This window comes from Lepidochelys kempii, chromosome 1 (genome assembly GCF_965140265.1).
Source record: "Lepidochelys kempii isolate rLepKem1 chromosome 1, rLepKem1.hap2, whole genome shotgun sequence".
Lineage (NCBI taxonomy): Eukaryota > Metazoa > Chordata > Testudines > Cheloniidae > Lepidochelys > Lepidochelys kempii.
Genome location: NC_133256.1, coordinates 335,182,736 through 335,200,340, shown reverse-complemented (window position 1 = coordinate 335,200,340; position 17,605 = coordinate 335,182,736). Strand labels below are relative to the sequence as shown.

Sequence of the window (17,605 nt, the reverse complement as noted above, 5' to 3'; positions counted from 1 at the left end):
TCACTTCTGCCATTCACAATCACACAGACAATCCTCCACTCCATTGACAATTGCACAGGCCACCTGCAATTCATGACCATATAGCATGCCTGTGGGAACCATGACAATTACTTACAGGGGAAAGGAACATGAGGAAAATGTTTAGTGTTTTCACTCTGAACAGCTGGAAATGAGAAGACCCAGCAGCATGTGACCAGTCAGCTCTTCACCAAATCATCAGCAAGAACTCCTTTGGCCACAGTTTGGAGAACACTGCTCTAGGCTAGTTGACTTTGATAAATGTGAAGTCCATATTCCTCCCCACTGGTGCTGGAAAGGAGGTGCATATTCTCTCTGCTTCCTCACCCTAGAGTCTACCAGCTACTGTCATGGGGTGTCTCAACTACTTTACCCCCAGCCTCCAGAAATGGAAAGCAGTCTCTTTGCTACTCTGCCCCTGCCCACTTCAGTTCTTGAATTGAGCACCGTGGAGATTAGAAACTAGTGGCTCTTAAAAGCAACCATGCATCCAATCAGGACAGTGAATGAAAGTGATAGACAGAAACAGATAATATGATGGGTGCTTCTTCCTTCTCCCAGCTCTGAGGTTCCCATTCCCAATGCTTCCCAGTCATTGCTCCCTCCCTACAAGCCACCATCCTCTCTCTGCAGTAAACTTCAGACCTATGGAGTTTCTGTGAAAAATTAAAAGGAAACAATACAATATTTATTTTGTTCAAAATTTTTCCACAAAAGTTTGTTTCAATTTTATTTGGAAAAAAAAAAGAAACTAATTTTCATTCACCCCTTTCCTCCCCACTGAAAGAAGGAGGGAAAAAAATGTGTGTGGGGGGGGAGGAGGGAATAAAAAAAGCTAACAAAAAATTGTTTCAAAATGCATCACAAACATATTCATATTTCTTAAAAGGCCAAATTTTATTGAAAAAAACACTGATGAAAAATTTTAACCAGCTCTAATGTGGAACAACTAAGTTCTGAAGCACTCTGCAGCACTAAGTTTAAATCATGTGAAGCTTTTAAAGGACCTGAGACACTACCAAGCCCCTAAGCAGGATCTCCTTAAATAATTACTACTGCTACTAAAACATTGCCACTCGTGAGAGCATTATAGCACCCGTTCCCTCCCTTATTATAGCTACATCGGGGTGGGGCACCACTCTATCCCTCTATATCAAGATGGGAACAAGAGGAGTAGAAACTGATCACATGTTTTTGTTGTACATCAACATCAAGTGCAGGATTAATTTAGCATTGTGTTTCAAGTAACATTCTGGAAAATTAACGGAGGGTGAGAATAAGGAGGCCACATACACAAGCTCCAGTAGATTCTATAGGGCATTATTTTTCATTTTGTTAAATAAATAGCCTCCTTATTTTTACTCTCCTTTGTAACTTAATTTGAAATTACTGGTAACATACAGTGAAACACTTTTACTCCTAGTCGTCATTCTCTCTATCCCTCTGGATCCCCTTTCACTTTTTATCTTGTCTTTTGTGTAGGACAAAGGAAGACTTACTATTGCCCAGTAAGGAAAGCGTCTGTATTTCTAGCTTTAGACTTCACCCCGCTAACAAGAATGCAGGCATCTTGCGCCAAAATACAGGGTATTTTATGCAGCCTAAAAAGTACCCTCACACACATATCATACAGATCAGCTCACCTTTTTGCAACCAATGGGAGAATTTGGGTCTAAATATCCTACCTTTGTTTGTTAGAGAATCCTTATCCTCTTTGGTTGTAAACCAGGCTTGACTAACAGCTGACACTTCTTCACTGCCTAGAGGAGAGTTTTCATCCAGTTGTTCATTCTGAAGAATCTTGAAAAGAAGAATTGAAGAGTACCTTGTTAACCGATTTAACATTCATTCCCCGACCTTGAATTTAATATGCAATACCTGGCAAGTATAAGTGGAAAAAAAGATGGCTATGTCATACTAGTTCACTTTGCTGGCTGCTAAGAAAGTATATTTGTTTTAGGCGGGGCACTACCAGGATATTTTCCCTTTTTAAACAACACTTTTACCCATCATACTCATGGCCAGCTTAAACTACTATCTCTTCCCCATCATTCTTTACAAAATGCACACCAATTTTCTCCCAGTAATGGCACTGATATAAACTCTATTTTTTGTTAATTGTAGGATATATCGAATCATTTGCTTATCTACTGTAATCTACACTCCTCCACCGCTACTCTATATTCTGCATAATGTGAAGGTTTACAAACTAAGATCTGTGTTTTCCCTTGTCTTTCTCTCCTTGCAGTGGGCCTACTTTACACACCATCATCAGAAATGACTAATATTTACAAGAAGCTTCACAAATGAACAGAATACATACAATCTCTAACAACACAGCTTTTGTGCCCTGTAAAGAAAATATTTTCTTTTAAAAAGTTTATTCTTTATTCAGATATTGGCTTAAATCAGTCACTATTTGTGTCCAGCTGATGTATTAATTTTATGACAATTACATTTGTCATTTAGCATTGCATTATTACTTTTTAGTATATTTTATTATTCAATTTGTTAAATATTTGTAAAAAAAACCTAGTTAACACAACTTAAAGTATCCAATTAAAACTGGACACTCAAATAGTTTAGAACCCAACTGTAACCTCCACCTTAAAATTGTAATTTGTTAGGACATGCATGGGGTATAAACAGTGCAGACATAAGAGGGGGAAAGTACTAGCAAGGACCAGAAGATTGAAGACAGGTGAGATGGTGTGGTGGAAAATATAACTGGTAGTTTTGAAGACACTGGATATGGCAGAACTGTATTTGTAGTGAGTGGAGGCAGGTGATATGCAACTTAAATAGAGGCTACAACAGCAGGAAGAGAAAAGTAAAGAAAAACATTCAGAGATTTAGGGTATGTACACATTACAGCAGCTACAGAAGCACAGCTACTGCCCTGCAACTGTGTAACTGTAGCGTAGAAGGTGTTTTTCTGTCAATGCAGGTATGTCACCTCTCTGAGAGGCAATAGCTAGGTAAATGGAATAATCTTCTGTCAGCCTAGCTGCATCTACAGTGAGCTGCATCTACAGCTTCAGTCAACCTAACTACATCACAAAATGCATGAAATTTTTCACAGCCCTGAGCAATGTAGCTAGGTTGACCAAAGTTTTAGGTACAGACCAGGCCTCAGAAAGCATTGCTGTAGCCTCCAGGAAAGCTAGGAATTTTAAAATTCTGCCCCCAAAGGGCTGGCAGTGGCCAGATGAGAGCAGAGTGATCGCAAATAGGTCCATTTGGCCCTAACTATCCTTGCTGGAACTTCTCTGGAGAGATGGGAGCTGTAAACTCCACACCCAATAGGGGTAAGAATACTTACTATCCTAACTCTCAAAGGTGTTGTGAGGATTAATTAGATAATGGGCTCAGTCCTACTCCATCTGAAGTTAAAACTCTGACTTCAGTGGAAAAAGGATTGGGCCCAACATCTAAAATGCTTTTTAATGTGAAGTGCACTGTATGAGAGCTGAGTATTTTTAGGCTTAAACATTTCTTTCTCTTGACAATGGTACTACCTGAAAGGTTTTACCATAAGGATTGTAAAACTTATTTTCCCCTGAACACCACACCTGCAGTAGTGGTAAATTTAAAATCCCAGCCATCTTATCTTTCTATATGGCTCTCTCTAAAACAAACCAAAGCATGTGTGCTACACCTGTCATAACTTACTGCACCAATCAGTGTACAGAAAATTTCACCAAATCATGTTTTCTTTTGAAAAAATAAAATGTATTTTTATTGGACAGAATCTTCTAAACAAGACCAGTGTCACTGTAGGTCAGTTTCACAAACACAACACACAGTGACTATTTAATCAAAACTTTTTGCTTCTTAATATGAATATGCAGAGGCAAGTTAATTAAAAGCCCTTGGACCAAGCCTGAAGCTTTATCATACCTGGATCTGAGTAACAGTTCCTTCATTAATCTCATCATCGGCTACCTCAGTGGTAGCAGTCATGGTCACCTCAAAGCTCTGATCATTTTCTGAAACTTCAAAAAATGTAAATTAGTAGTGTAGTTTATTTCTGGAATATTTGGTATGTAGAGTACAGGATTTACACAAACACAGTACCTGGTCTGCAAATCTGAATAAAGCTGTGCTCTGACACTGATTTTTTGATCTAGTAAAAACACGAAGATGCTTGCTAATACTTCGCTTTATGAAGTTCAAATAAGGATTTTAAAACTAGGATATGTACAACTAGGACATCTACCACCTTTTGGTAGATTCATGTTGTAAAACAAAAAATATAATTATTTTTAAATAACTGGGTGCAAACAGCACAATGCGAAGGTTTCTTTTCCTGTTCTATATTTTGTTTTCATTACTCTCCAATGACTATTAGTGTATAACTTTCAAACTAGTTGGCAGCAACTTTTAAAGCTTATTTTTCCTGTAGCTCCAACCTTACAGTGTTTGCATTTGTAAAAATAACAATTAATAAAGTCCTAACAAAGTTCTAGATACTATACTTCATATAAATAGGACAGAAAGTAGAGCCAAAGAGTAGAGAGTTTAGTGTTTTGGAATACTCAGACTCACTAGAACCACAGGTTCAAACCCTGACAAGCTTGATTCAATTCTCTATCATACTGTGGTAAATAACTCAAGCACCACACAGTTCTCTACATATGTGTGGATCTTTCAGATATGGCCTCAAACATGGAAAGCTCAACTGTTCTGTTTGGACATAAAGATCCTGTACTCTTTTAGTAAGAACAGAGTGTTTGCGTTGGTGTCCTCCCAACTCTGCCTCCCCGAGTCGTACAGTATGCTAGTTGGTTGCTGCTCTCTATCCAACAGCTGGGTTTACTTCATTGATACTGTATGTATACAGCTTGTTGTAAAGTGTTCTATGACTTATGGGGATTAAAGTGTAAAATATTGATAGAAACACTGACAAAATAAAGTGTTCTAAAATATTCCTAATTTTTTTTTTTGCTCCAAGGCTCATCATCATGTTCCTATTATGCCTCTGGCGTTTAGGGCAGTGACGAAGCTCCTCCACTCCTGTCTGTTTCTGGCAAGTCTTTCAATGCTTCAAGAGTGCCAGAACATAAATATAATGTGCACTTTGATTAGTGTTCAGTGACTTACTTGGAACTGCAACAACAGAAATGCATGGAGTAGAATCATCAATACTCTGATCATCCTCTGATGATAAGCAAAGTCTCTTGTGTGGAGGTTCAGTGCTGTCTTCTGAGTCTACTTCATCAGCTTCTAGTAACAAAAACACATCCAGAGCCCTTTCTATTAACATAATGAACCTTGTGTTGACCAAACATTGCTGAAGCTAAAAACAAACATGTGAAAGCTTGCTCAGTGCTCTCATTCAAGTGTTTTCTTTCTTATTTAAACTGAACCTCACTCTTGCTAAACCATGTTAATAGTGTGGCTGATTAACCATTGGAACAGCTTACCAGAGGATTCTTTGTCACTGGAAATTTTAAAATCAAGATTGGATGTTTTTTTAAAAGATATACTCTGGTTCAAACAGCAATTAATCCAGGGAGGTCCTAAAGCCTGTGTGGTTCAGGAGGCCAGATTAGAAGATCACAATGGTCCCTTCTGGTCTCAACATTTGAATCGCTCTCAGAAGCAAAGCAAGCCCCTGAGCCCGCGCATATCCATGCTGGTGCTCAACTCCAAGAATGTGAGTAGCCCACTGAAGTCAATCAGCTATTCATGTGCTTAAAGTTAAGCAAGTTTGTAAATTCTCCGTAGGATTAAAGTGTGTACTGGTAGATTTGTAAAATTATAAAATAAAGGGCGTTAATAATCCAGTGTGACCAAAAGAAGTCAAGATCTGTATTTTTAAAATGTTGCTTTTATAATGCACCAGTTAAAGGTGTAAGAGATGCTGTACTAGTTTCAGGAAATAACTAAAAACAGAGTCCATAGCCCAGGAACCAGCCACTTAAAAAAATTCAAGTCAGCTAAAAGGAAAACTTGGCAACAAGCAGGACAACATATCCAAGAAAAATGCTATCTGAAAGGAAAGGTCTTACACAGAGCTTTAAAGAGAGCTAAAGGGAAATCCTGAGAAAGGGAGGCCCTAGAACACAAAATATCCTGCCCTAGCCCAAAGCAGACAGAACCTCAGCATGGACAGCAAAGACAATCCAACTGATAACATCTCACTTGGAGGGACACAGGTGGAGAGGGAGGTTGAAAAGGGTTTCAAAATAAATAGAACCAATAAAACAGAGAGAATACAAACACTGGTATAATTCTCTATACCATTCTGAGGGCAATGAAGTATAAGGTTCCCTTCGGTGTCCTGGGTCAAAGTCACAGAGTTCACGGTTTCTACTGTCACTGTGTCAGATTCTTCTTCAACTGTGCTCATACTCAAACCTGAACAGAAGAAAAAAAATTAAAGTCTTCTTTGAGCAGGCTCTACTTTCAATATACGACATATTCTTTCTCTTGCATTTAATGAGTAGTGCAAAACTCCTCTAGAGACCTGGGAGTTAGGAGACCTGGGTTCTATCCTTGCTCTGACACTGACTCATTGTATGGCTTCAGCAAGTTGAGGCTTGAAAAGTATACCTGACTTGACTTTTCATCCATGCTTAAACACTATTCCACAACAGAACTGCTTTCCTGTACCTTTGTCATATACAGTTCTATAAATTATAAGAACATTTCAAAGCTATCTAGGTGCCTAAAATATGCACACAGGAGCCCAACTTCACAATTTAGGTGCGTTTGCCATTTTCAGAAGGGAAGTCAGGTTCTGCATAAGCTCCCTAAGTGACTTTTTTATTAATTTAAATAGAAAGTATTTCATTTGAAACTTCAGAAGAATCATAAGTATTAGAAATAAAAGGACCTAACAGATCATTTAGTCCATCTTCCTGCCAGTGCATGACTGTTCCCTACAGTGCATTTGCTACTGCTTCATCCCCTTGAATTTAAGAAGTCTCAACTAACAGGGCTTCCAGGGGGAGCGGGATAGCTCAGTGGTTTGAGCATTGGCCTGCTAAACCCAGGGTTGTGAGCTCAATCCTTGAGGGGGCCATTTAGGGATCTGGGGCAAAAATTGGGGACTGGTCCTGTTTTGAGCAGGAGGTTGGACTAGATGATCTCCTGAGGTCCCTTCCAACCCTGATATTCTATGACTCTATGATACTTCCTTTATGGGACTATTCCACAATACATCTCACTGTCAGCAAGTATAGATTTTCACTTTCCTAATTTCATCCCATTACTCTTATCCATATCCCAAACTGCCATATAATAATAATTCCTCTTCTTCCTTAATGTTTACACCCTTCAATCATGCATAGACTATCACATTATCCTCCTTAGCCACTGCTTAGCCAAGCTATATGCAATTGGCTTTTTTCAAGGCCTCAGTACTACAAAGATGTATTCACATGCTTAAAGTTAGTTGTGTGTGCAAATCTTTGAAGGATTGGACCCTTAATCTTTCCTCATAAGCAAACTCCTTTAGGCCTCTGATCATTTCTTTCTGTTGCTCTTCTCGGAACTCCTTCCAGTTTGTCCATATCTTTCTGGTAACAGGGTGCCCAAAAATGAATGCAGTATTTCAGCTGTGGTCATACCAGACCAGTACTAGGAAGGACAATTACCTCTCTTATCTACAGTATAGATCTGCATATGCAGCCAAAGATGCACTGGCCTCTTTGGTTACTATAGAATACTGAAGGATGATTTTGCTCTCCATTAACAGCTCCTGGTCTCTTGCAGGTGCTTCTCAGGTTTCTCTATACCACTGAATACCAATGTTTTGGATTCTTCTTTCCTAGATGTATTACCTTTCATTTTTTTCAAATCTCATGTACTCTCTCTGCCCATGTTTCTAAGGTCTTCAAGTCTTCTTTATATTATTTCTTTGCCCTCTCTACTACTTGTGAAATTTTTCATTTGATAACTTTATTAATGGGTTGTTTACTTTAGCTTCCCGACCTCTAGTTAGGATGTTAAATAAGACCACACCTGTCACTGGAAGGAGGATGCCACTGTTTCCCATCCAGCCCCCACCTTTCTTTTTTGTGAGTGGCTCTTCCACACAGCAACAGTAGACAGAAAAATACTTTTTTAAAACCTAGAAAAATGTTATTCTAAAACCAAAACACTGAAAAAGGGTCAGAGGGGCGGTATAGTACCGGCAACAATTTTTAACTCATGTTTTATAAGTGGTTATTATTGACAGTAACTCCTACAGATGATCCCAACTAGACCAGGGTCCCACTGTGCTAGGGTTTATACAGACAGCCCCTACCATAAGGCATTTACAATCTACATTTTAAATTGATAGAGTTCCTTGAGTGGTATTGCTTTGGCAAGAAACTAATTAAACAAAGTGATTCTATCTAAAATAATAGTAGTTACTGAAGACTGTCAGCAACTGCTGTAATTACTAGAGAGGATAAGACCATTGTTGGCATTTAGAATGAACATCATTTTAGAAAGCGTCACAAATCATGTAAGTCCATTCTGGTGCTTGTTGGAAGGATTCCACTTTAAAACAACCAGCCATTTAAAATATGGGTAATAATGGTTGCTTCCTAGGATGAAATTGTATTAGCTCTTCATTATGGTGAGAATTCTGAAGGCTGTTGATAACCTAGAGCAAACTAAACTGCAAGCAGTATTTGTTGAAAAAGTTATGTTGTTGATTTTAAGGGACTGGAACATGCATCCTTAGCCCACATGGAGACTGAGAAATATTCAACATGTTTTACTAATGGGTGGACTATACCGTCTTTAGACTTGAACCTTGATTCTTTAGTTTAATGTTTGAGAGGTTGGCAAACAGGAAAATTCCTCACTTGTTCTTTTGATGGAAGAATAGAACGCTTTATTGCCACAACACATTTGTACTTTCTAGACAGTTTTCAACAGGAATGGGATCACATGGGAGTGTTGTAGTTACAATCCTCACGGCAAAGTTTCTCAAAATGAAGCATCCTTATTTAGCAGCCATTAGCGTATGATTATTTCCACCCCATCACGTGCACGCGCACACACACACTCACTCTCTCTCTCTTTCTGAAGTCAGCTGTTTTTTCTTCCAGGACTTCAATGGATCCCACTACAGTGTGGAAGACAGACAAGACCAACTTGTTTATAAAAGCAAATTTCAACCACGTGTTTCACTAAAGGCTCATTTCTATTGATCTTGGAGGGGGAGGAAGTTCTAGCACTATAAATGCTGGGAAATATAGAACAGGGTTTTTATTGTAGGCATCCACAATGAAAACCAAATAAAGAGATCTGACAGCTGAGCTTTCCTCCGTCCTGCCACCCTTCCTTTCCCACGGGCATTTAGGACTGGTTGGAAAGCAGTGGAAAGATCTCTCTGAGACATTTTGGCATGGGGGTAGGCTCTTAAATTGGCAATATAACTTTGAGAGTAATTGTTGAGAATGCAGAGCAGTTAGCATTATTGTCCCTGTAAAGCTGCTGAAAAATTGTAGAGAAGGTGTCTGAGAATCCAGCAAACTGAAGGTCTGGAAGGTGGGGGAGGAGAAAGAAATATCTTGGGAGTGGGGTACAACCTTCCAATGCAACAGTCCTCAAGAAATGGAGGTTCCCCAAGGTAAGCAGAGACAGGAGACAGCAACTCTCTCTCCACTGTTGCTTTATCTTTCATGGCTATGCAGCAGCAACCATAAGAGAAGTTAATGACGCCTGGGGCAGCACCTCCTCCCACGGAAATATCTGCATGGGTACCTTCAGAGTCAGCTAAAGATGATGCTACAGTAACCATCAGGGTTCCCAGCTACTCCCTGTCTACCACAAAACCCCCACGGAGTCCAATCCCCATGGAGTCACCTGACAAGATGGGATTATGCAATGAAGGTAGCACTCCCCAACATAAACCCAAGATCCAGCAGAATACCATGCTTGTTGCCAAACGTCTTACACCTGAGAATGATGTATGCCAAAGTCAAGGTTAAAGAGAAGAGATGGGGACATACTGACTTGAGGCACAGATCTTCTAGAGTAAATTATGCTGGTGATAGTGTTTTGGTTTTTTACTTTCACTTTCATCCCTATTTGAGGTTTAGCACATATGAAATCTTAATTTCTGATCTTAGGTAACCATGATTTATAACCAAACCATGCTAAACGAGGGCCTGATTTAAAGAGCATTGAAGTCAATGGAAAGACTCCCATTGACTTCAATAGGGTTTGGATGAGGGCCCAATAATAGTTTTGCTGTTGTGAAGCAACTTGAAAAGGAAAATCAAATCTGAATATCATGAAACATTTCCAATTAGTGCACTCTTTTAGATTGTAGATTAAAAGGTGAAGGGAAAGTAAGGGAAACTCTTTTGAGGTATGTAAATTTAGACAGACAATATAGTGCAAGTGTGTACATACCACAGGTATGGGGTAGCTAATCTAACAGAAATTCAAGATTAAACAATTCTGAAAAAGTGTTTATTAAATAAACAGCTTTCAGAACTTTAATGGTTACTTTTTTAACCCTAGGCTAAGTTCTTCTGTTTGATATTCTCAGATACTATAGGAATGGGTACACTATAATTGAATACTGACCCCGACAGACAATTCACTGATAGGCTACCATTCTTATACAGAACACAGCAGAGTGCAGAGTGATGCTGCAGGAGACAATGCATTCTAATGAAGACTTCCTTGATACTGACTGCAGGGAAAACATTCTTCCTGGAGGTCTTCAATTTATCACGATGACTGCTGAATCTTACCATTGGCACTACATCACGGTTAAGGTTCCTTCAGCGCAGGCACAACATAAATCTCTTCCAACACAAAAACTACTTCCATCCACAATCCATTTACTCAAAAAAGTCAAACGCACAGTCATGGCCCTATAATTATTTCTGATAATCTACAATTTTGACATTACCAACATACAATTTCTCCATCTCCAAAACATCATCTTTTTTAGTCTCTCATACAGTTTGCTATCCTGCTCATCCTTTTATGCATCTTCCATAAACAAACTTAAGAAATGTGAGTACATACTCTGTTTGATTTTGTGTGCTATGTGGAAGGGTGTAGGTTTGTACTAGAAAATAATATAATGTTGGGTGGATAAAGGGGAATAGTACGAATATTTATTATGAGTGGTTGTGACGATAGATAGCATGTGAATGGTTTGGATCCTAATTTTACCTAAATAAGTGATTTCCTAGATTTTACGGATTGCTTTGTTAAGAAGTGCACCTGAACAATCTTAGCTGCAAATTAAAAATTATATGGGATTTAAACAGTTCTCTATGAAACCGAAAATATTGTGTGGGTTAAACAATGCTTATGGGCAGAATGTTTTAATGTTTTTTTTCTTAATATGGATAGTAAAGATTCAGGCATTATTGTTCATAGCAGCTAGTCCACTGAAACTACATAGTGCAGTAATGTAAACCTGTTTCAGAAAATTACGGGGTGTACAGTAGGTTCACCTAATCTCTGACAAAGCTGATTTTACATTAAGTCATCAGAATTGTGATTTTCAGTAACAAAAGTTCTATAGTGCTGTCAGTCATGAGATTTCACCACGTAACTGTACTGGGGACAACAGCAAGTCCCGCGGAAACTGTTTTTATACACTCATTATTGGATCTAATGCTTACTCTGAACTAAATTTAAGAAATATGACCTTTTAATCATCAGGAAATGAACAAAGCAGTGGCAATAGCCTTCTACCTACTAACTTGATTTCAGATCTAGTCCTCCCGTCAAGTGCCACAAATGGGTCCTTTTTCAATGGATCCACACTGCTAATTTCACTGGGTAAAAATGTATTTCTTTTTAAAGTTTGATTTTTTGCTACAAGATGCTATTAGATACAGTAAAATTAAACTGGAGCAACTACATTCGAATCGATAGGACATCAGTGTAGTTATTCAAGGCTATCACCATTGTAACCGACATTTAACTAGGGCTGTCAAGAGATTAAAAAAAATTAATCATGCGATTAATCACATTGTTAAACAATAATATAATACCATTTATTTAAATATTTTTGGATGTTCTGTACATTTTCAAATATATTGATTTCAATTACAATACAGAATACTAAGTGTACAGTGCCCACTGTAGAGAAATAGTAGAGAAATGGTATTTTTCAATTCACCTAATACAAGTACTGTAGTGCAATCTCTTTCATTAAAGTTGAACTTACAAATGTTGAATCATGTAAAAAAAAAAAACTGCATTAATGTAAAAGTTTATAGCCTACAAGTCCACTTAGTCCTACTTCTTGTTCAGCCAATAGCTCAGACAAACAAGTTTGTTTACATTTGCAGGAGATAATGCTGTGTGCTTCTTGTTTACAAGGTCACAAGCATTCCCATGGTGGTGTTGTAGGCGGTATCGCAAGTTTTTCATGTCAGAAGTGCTAAAGATTCAGATGTCCCCTCATGCTTCAACCACCATTACAGAGGACACGCGTCCATGCTGATGATGAGTTCTGCTTGATAATGATCCAGAGCAGACAGATGCATGTTCATTTTCATCATCTGAGGGAGATGCCACAAGCAGAAGGTTGATATTCTTTAGTGGAGATTTGGGTTCTGTGGTTTCCACGTCAAAGGGTTGCTCTTTTAAAACTTTTGAAAGCATGCTCCACACCTTATCCCTCTCAGATTTTGGAAGCCACTTCAGCTTCTTAAACCTTAGGTTGAATGCTGTAGCTATCTTTAGAAATCTCACATTGGTTCCTTCTTTGTGTTTTGTCAAATCTGCAGTGAAAGTGTTCCTAAACAAAGATGTGCTGGGTTGTCATCTGAGACTGCTTTAACATGAAATATATGGCAGAATGGGAGTAAACCAGACTAGGAGACATACAATTCTCCACAAATTTAATTAATGCATTATTTTTTTAACGCGCATCATCAGTATGGAAGCACGTCCTCTGGAACAGTAGCCAAAGCATGAAGAGGCATACGAATGTTTAGCATATCTGGCACATAAATACCTTGCAATGCCAGCTACAACAGTGCCATGTGAACACCTGTTCTCACTTTCAGGTGATATTGTAAATAAGAAGCAGGCAGCATTATTTTCTATAAACATAAACAAACTTGTTTCTCTTAGTGATTCGCTAAATAAGAAGTATGACTGAGTGGACTTATAGGCTCTAAAGTTTTACATTGTTTTGTTTTTGAGTGGAGTTATGTAACAAAATAAATTTACATTTATAAGTTGCACTTTCACGCTAGAGAGCGCATTACAGTACTTGTCTGAGGTGAACTGAAAAATACTATTTCTTTTATCATTTTAACAGTGCAAATATTTGTAATAAAAATAGAAAGTGAGCACCATACACTTTGCATTCTGTGTTGTAATTGAAATAGATATATTTGAACATGTAGAAAAACATCCAAAAATATTTAACACATTTCAATTGGTATTTTATTGTTTAGCATTTCAATTAAAACTGCGATTAATCATGATTATATTTTTAATTGCATGGGTTAACTGCGATTAATCGACAGCCCTAATTATAACACAACCTACAATACCTTGTACTTTAAAGCTATATCAGCTCTTTTGATGTGTTCTGAATGTGTTCTCATTAAAAAGTCAATAAGTTAATAAATACATATGCAATCATAATCAGCAGTTTTCACTGGTCACCTGGCACACATTTGTAAAAACTACTACATAAACAAGATGACTTCTTGCTCACAATGGCCGCTTCTGGTTGTCCAAATAGCATATGGTGCAATAACAGCAAAATTAGACCCAGCAGTTAAGTATTTCAGATTCAAAAAAATCTGTCACAAAGAAATCTTCTTAAATAGCTGCAAAAGTGGGGGAATGTTGGGGGGGGGGGGGTCAGCCCAAACACAGAGATTCCATGTAAGAGGTTTTCTATGGAAATTCACTCTATATGTCATGATTTATTTTAAATGATTTGAAATGAAGTCAACCGAGTTCAAAAGCAGCATTTATAACAAACATTTATACAGATGGGTTATCACAGAGATAGAAGGTATAGTAGACACATGTTGAGACAAACTGTTCTCATTTACACCAGCATAAAATTGACAACTTCATGAAGTCAAAGGAGGAACAAGGAGAGATTAATTATCAATATGAGGAGAGATTAACAAGACTGGGACTTTTCAGCTTGGAAAAGAGACAACTAAGGGGGGATATAGTAGAGGTCTACACAATCATGACTGGTGTGGAGAAAGTAAACAAGAAAGTGTTATTTACTCCTTTTCCTAACACAAAAACTAGGGGTCACCAAATGAAATTAATAGGCAGCAGGTTTCAAACAAACAAAAGGAAATATTTCTTCAGACACACAGTCAACCTGTGGATCTCTTTGCCTGAGGATGTTGTGAAGGCCAAGACTATAATAGGGTTCAAAAAAGTTCCATTAATGGCTATTAGCCAGGATGGCAGGGATGGTGCCAAAAGCTGGGAAATGGGTGACAGGGAACATATCACTTGATGATTACCTGTTCCGTTCATTCCCTCTAAAGCACCTGGTGTTCACAGAATCATAGAATATCAGGTTTGGAAGGGACCTCAGGAGGTCATCTAGTCCAAACCCCTGCTCAAAGCAGGACCAATCCCCAACAAAATCATTGGCCGCTGTCGAAAGACAGGATACTGGGCTAAATAAGAGTGACCATATTGGGTCAGACCAATAGTTTATGAGGTATTCCAGATGTACTGGTGTGCCAGTACACAGTTTTAGCCAACCATTGCAATATGAAGCAGAGAGCATGCCTTCATCCATCATATAGAACAATGGAAAATTGGACCACTGGCCATTTCTGAGGCTCTCAAATACTACCGGGATAGGTGTGAAGAAAAGCTTGATAGATTGGTATACACTAACAAACACTAAAGAAAAAGTATTTCAATTACAACTCTTTATTAATGTTCAAAATTGTCTCTTCACCTTTAGATACATTAATATTTCATAATACACTAGCAAATATGAAAAGTTGTTCAGTATTATACCTAATGTAATTATGATAATGGAAAGCCACAGCTCTGATGCTTTGAGAGGCATAGCTGAACATACAAATTAACTTCTATAAAGAAGAGTGCTGTGACCTATGTTGAAGTATTGACACAAATGGTTAATATTTCAGCCCCGATCCTTCAACTGTCTCTGCAAGGAGCCAGTTTCAGGTTTCAGCCCTGATAACTGCTGCAAGATCCACACCTCTGTGGGATATTACTGATTCAGCTGATACTCCTATTATTTACAGTACCAACTCTAAAGAATTTGATTTTGACTACACAAATGTTTAAATATAAAAACCCTTTCTTCTTTGTATAAAAAGAACAGAGTACTTGTGGCACCTTAGAGACTAACAAATTTGTTAGTCTCTAAGGTGCCACAAGTACTCTGTTCATTTTGCAAATACAGACTAACACGGTGCTACTCTGAAACCTATATTTATAAAGTTCAGTCAATGTTCAGATGGCATATACCAGGGGTAGGCAACCTATGGCACGTGTGCTGAAGGCGGCATGCGAGCTGATTTTCAGTGGCACTCATGCTGCCTGGTCCGGGGGGCTCTGCATTTTAATTTAATTTTAAATGAAGTTCCTTAAACATTTTAAAAACCTTATTTACTTGACATACAAAAATAGTTTAGTTATATATTATGGACTTATAGAAAGAGACCCTCTAAAAACATTGAAATGTATTATTGGCACATAAAACCTTAAATAAGAGTGAATAAATGAAGACTTGGCACACCAATTCTGAAAGGTTTCTGAGTAACAGCCGTGTTAGTCTGTATTCACAAAAAGAAAAGGAGTACTAGTGGGACCTTAGAGACTAACCAATTTATTTGAGCATAAGCTTTCGTGAGCTACAGCTCACTTCATTGGATGCATTCAGTTCTGAAAGGCTGCCGACCCCTAGCACATACAAACTCCAGTGTTTTGTTTTCTTTACAGTTGTCTTCATCTACATGAAGAAGTCATTGTCAAGCTGTATCTTTTTACTTCATTATGAAGGCACTTCACTACATCTTTCATGTTTGTAAGATGCTTATTACCTGAATATTGTCAATGTATCAAACTACACATTACACTGTAAGTTTGTCAACAAATAACCTTTGTCAGGTTATGTGAATGCTCTATTTCTACTTCTAACTGGGAACTAAAATTTCAGTAACTCTCTCAGTCAGTGTACACATATACTTTGCTGTACTTTTTCTGAATTGCTTAATGAGACGTAGTGTGAGGGATATATTTGCATTTACCATAAGCGTATTGATTATGCATCATCATAGCCAGAACTCATTACACAACTAAAACAAAGCACAATCATTTACATAAAACAGGGATACATGTGTTCTCCTAACAGGATGCATTCGGTTGTATGGCTAAAGCATAATTATCAAGTTAGTTGAAAAAATAAGTTCTGGCAATTTTCCATATTTAAGTGAAAATCCTCACTCTTTGTAGATTTCCTCTTTCAGAAACCTACTGTAACACCTACTGCCAGAATAACCCCCAATCATATCACCTATCAGAATAAAACACCAGACCCAGGAAAGAAGAAATGTTACTCATGCTTTGCAGCCGGGCTTTTAACATTTAAAGACACGAGTTTAAAAAGCTGGGAAAAAGGCAAAAAAAAAAAAAATTTTTTTTTTCCGAAAGCGCAAACAATAATCCGTAAGCGCCTTCTCCCCCGCACCACGAGTCTCCTCTGGGGCGCTTTCACTACCATACGTTTTAAAAAAACCACTTTGCATTTTTCATTTTATATTTCACCTGCTTTGCCATTGTCACTGTTTTGTTGCAATAATAACGCCCCCGCGCCCGGTGACAATCACGCCCACACGGGCACCAGCTCCGCCCTCCTGGCGAGGAGTTACAGCCCCGGGGGGGGGGGCTGCTCCCCCACACCCCCTGGTTCACGGGGGGCGCTGTGGGGGAAGAAGCCGCCTCTGCCCCCCGGCCAGGCTCCCGCTGCTCCCCGCCCGGCAGCGCCGCCATTTGGTCCCATTCGAGCTCCGACGCCATTTTCCTCTCTCCGCGGCTTCTTCTCGCCCGGCGGCGAAGGCGGCGGCAGCTGAGGCCGCTGCGAGCCCCGCTCCCTATCCCCGCCAGCCGTCGGTGAGAGGAAGGGGCTGCGCCGCCCCCCGCTGCCGCCCCGCCACCGGGCTCTCCCGCCGCGCCCTGCGGCCGGCTGCTCCCGGCCCCGGCAGCCCGCGGGTCCCCTCGCACTTACTTCCTGTTTTGGGTCCGGGCACTTGAGAAACCAGGATGGAGACTCTGAAGTACCAGGATGGAGGCGCCGAGAGCGGCAGCGAGCGGGGGAGGCAGCAGCGGGGCCGGGGCGCAGGCAGCCAGCGAGCCGCCGGAAGAGCCGCCGCCGCCCCGCCCACCGGCTTCCGCCGCGGCGCGGCGCCACAAAGCTCACGGAGCTGGGCGGGCCGGGGGAGAGCGCGAGAAAGGTCACACCATCCCCATCTGTGTGCCCTGCTGAGGGGAGATTCTATCTCATCCCACTCCTCTGTGTGTGCCCTGCTGAGAGGAGAAACATCCCCACTCCCAACCGCCTGCTAAAGGGAGACTCTATTCCACTCCTCTGTGGGCTCTGCTGAGAGGAGATACCTCCCCATCC

General features: G+C 39.5%; 1 protein-coding gene across 6 annotated transcripts in view; it reads right to left on the bottom strand.

Annotated features, from left to right (window-relative positions):
* Nucleotides 1–17,386, bottom strand: part of DMTF1 (cyclin D binding myb like transcription factor 1) — a 56,230-nt gene extending 38,844 nt beyond the window's left edge. For 2 of the 6 annotated variants that reach the window (XM_073328678.1, XM_073328683.1), the window contains exons 1-6: nucleotides 16,750–17,197; nucleotides 9,033–9,088; nucleotides 6,265–6,381; nucleotides 5,122–5,244; nucleotides 3,919–4,013; nucleotides 1,704–1,818 (exon numbers count right to left, since the gene is read on the bottom strand). In XM_073328678.1, coding sequence (XP_073184779.1) covers nucleotides 1,704–1,818; nucleotides 3,919–4,013; nucleotides 5,122–5,244; nucleotides 6,265–6,373 — 442 coding nt within the window. In that variant the 5' untranslated portion in view covers nucleotides 6,374–6,381; nucleotides 9,033–9,088; nucleotides 16,750–17,197. The other 4 variants (XM_073328679.1, XM_073328682.1, XM_073328680.1 and 1 more) reach the window with 4 other exon arrangements.
* Nucleotides 17,387–17,605: the final 219 nt, after the last annotated feature.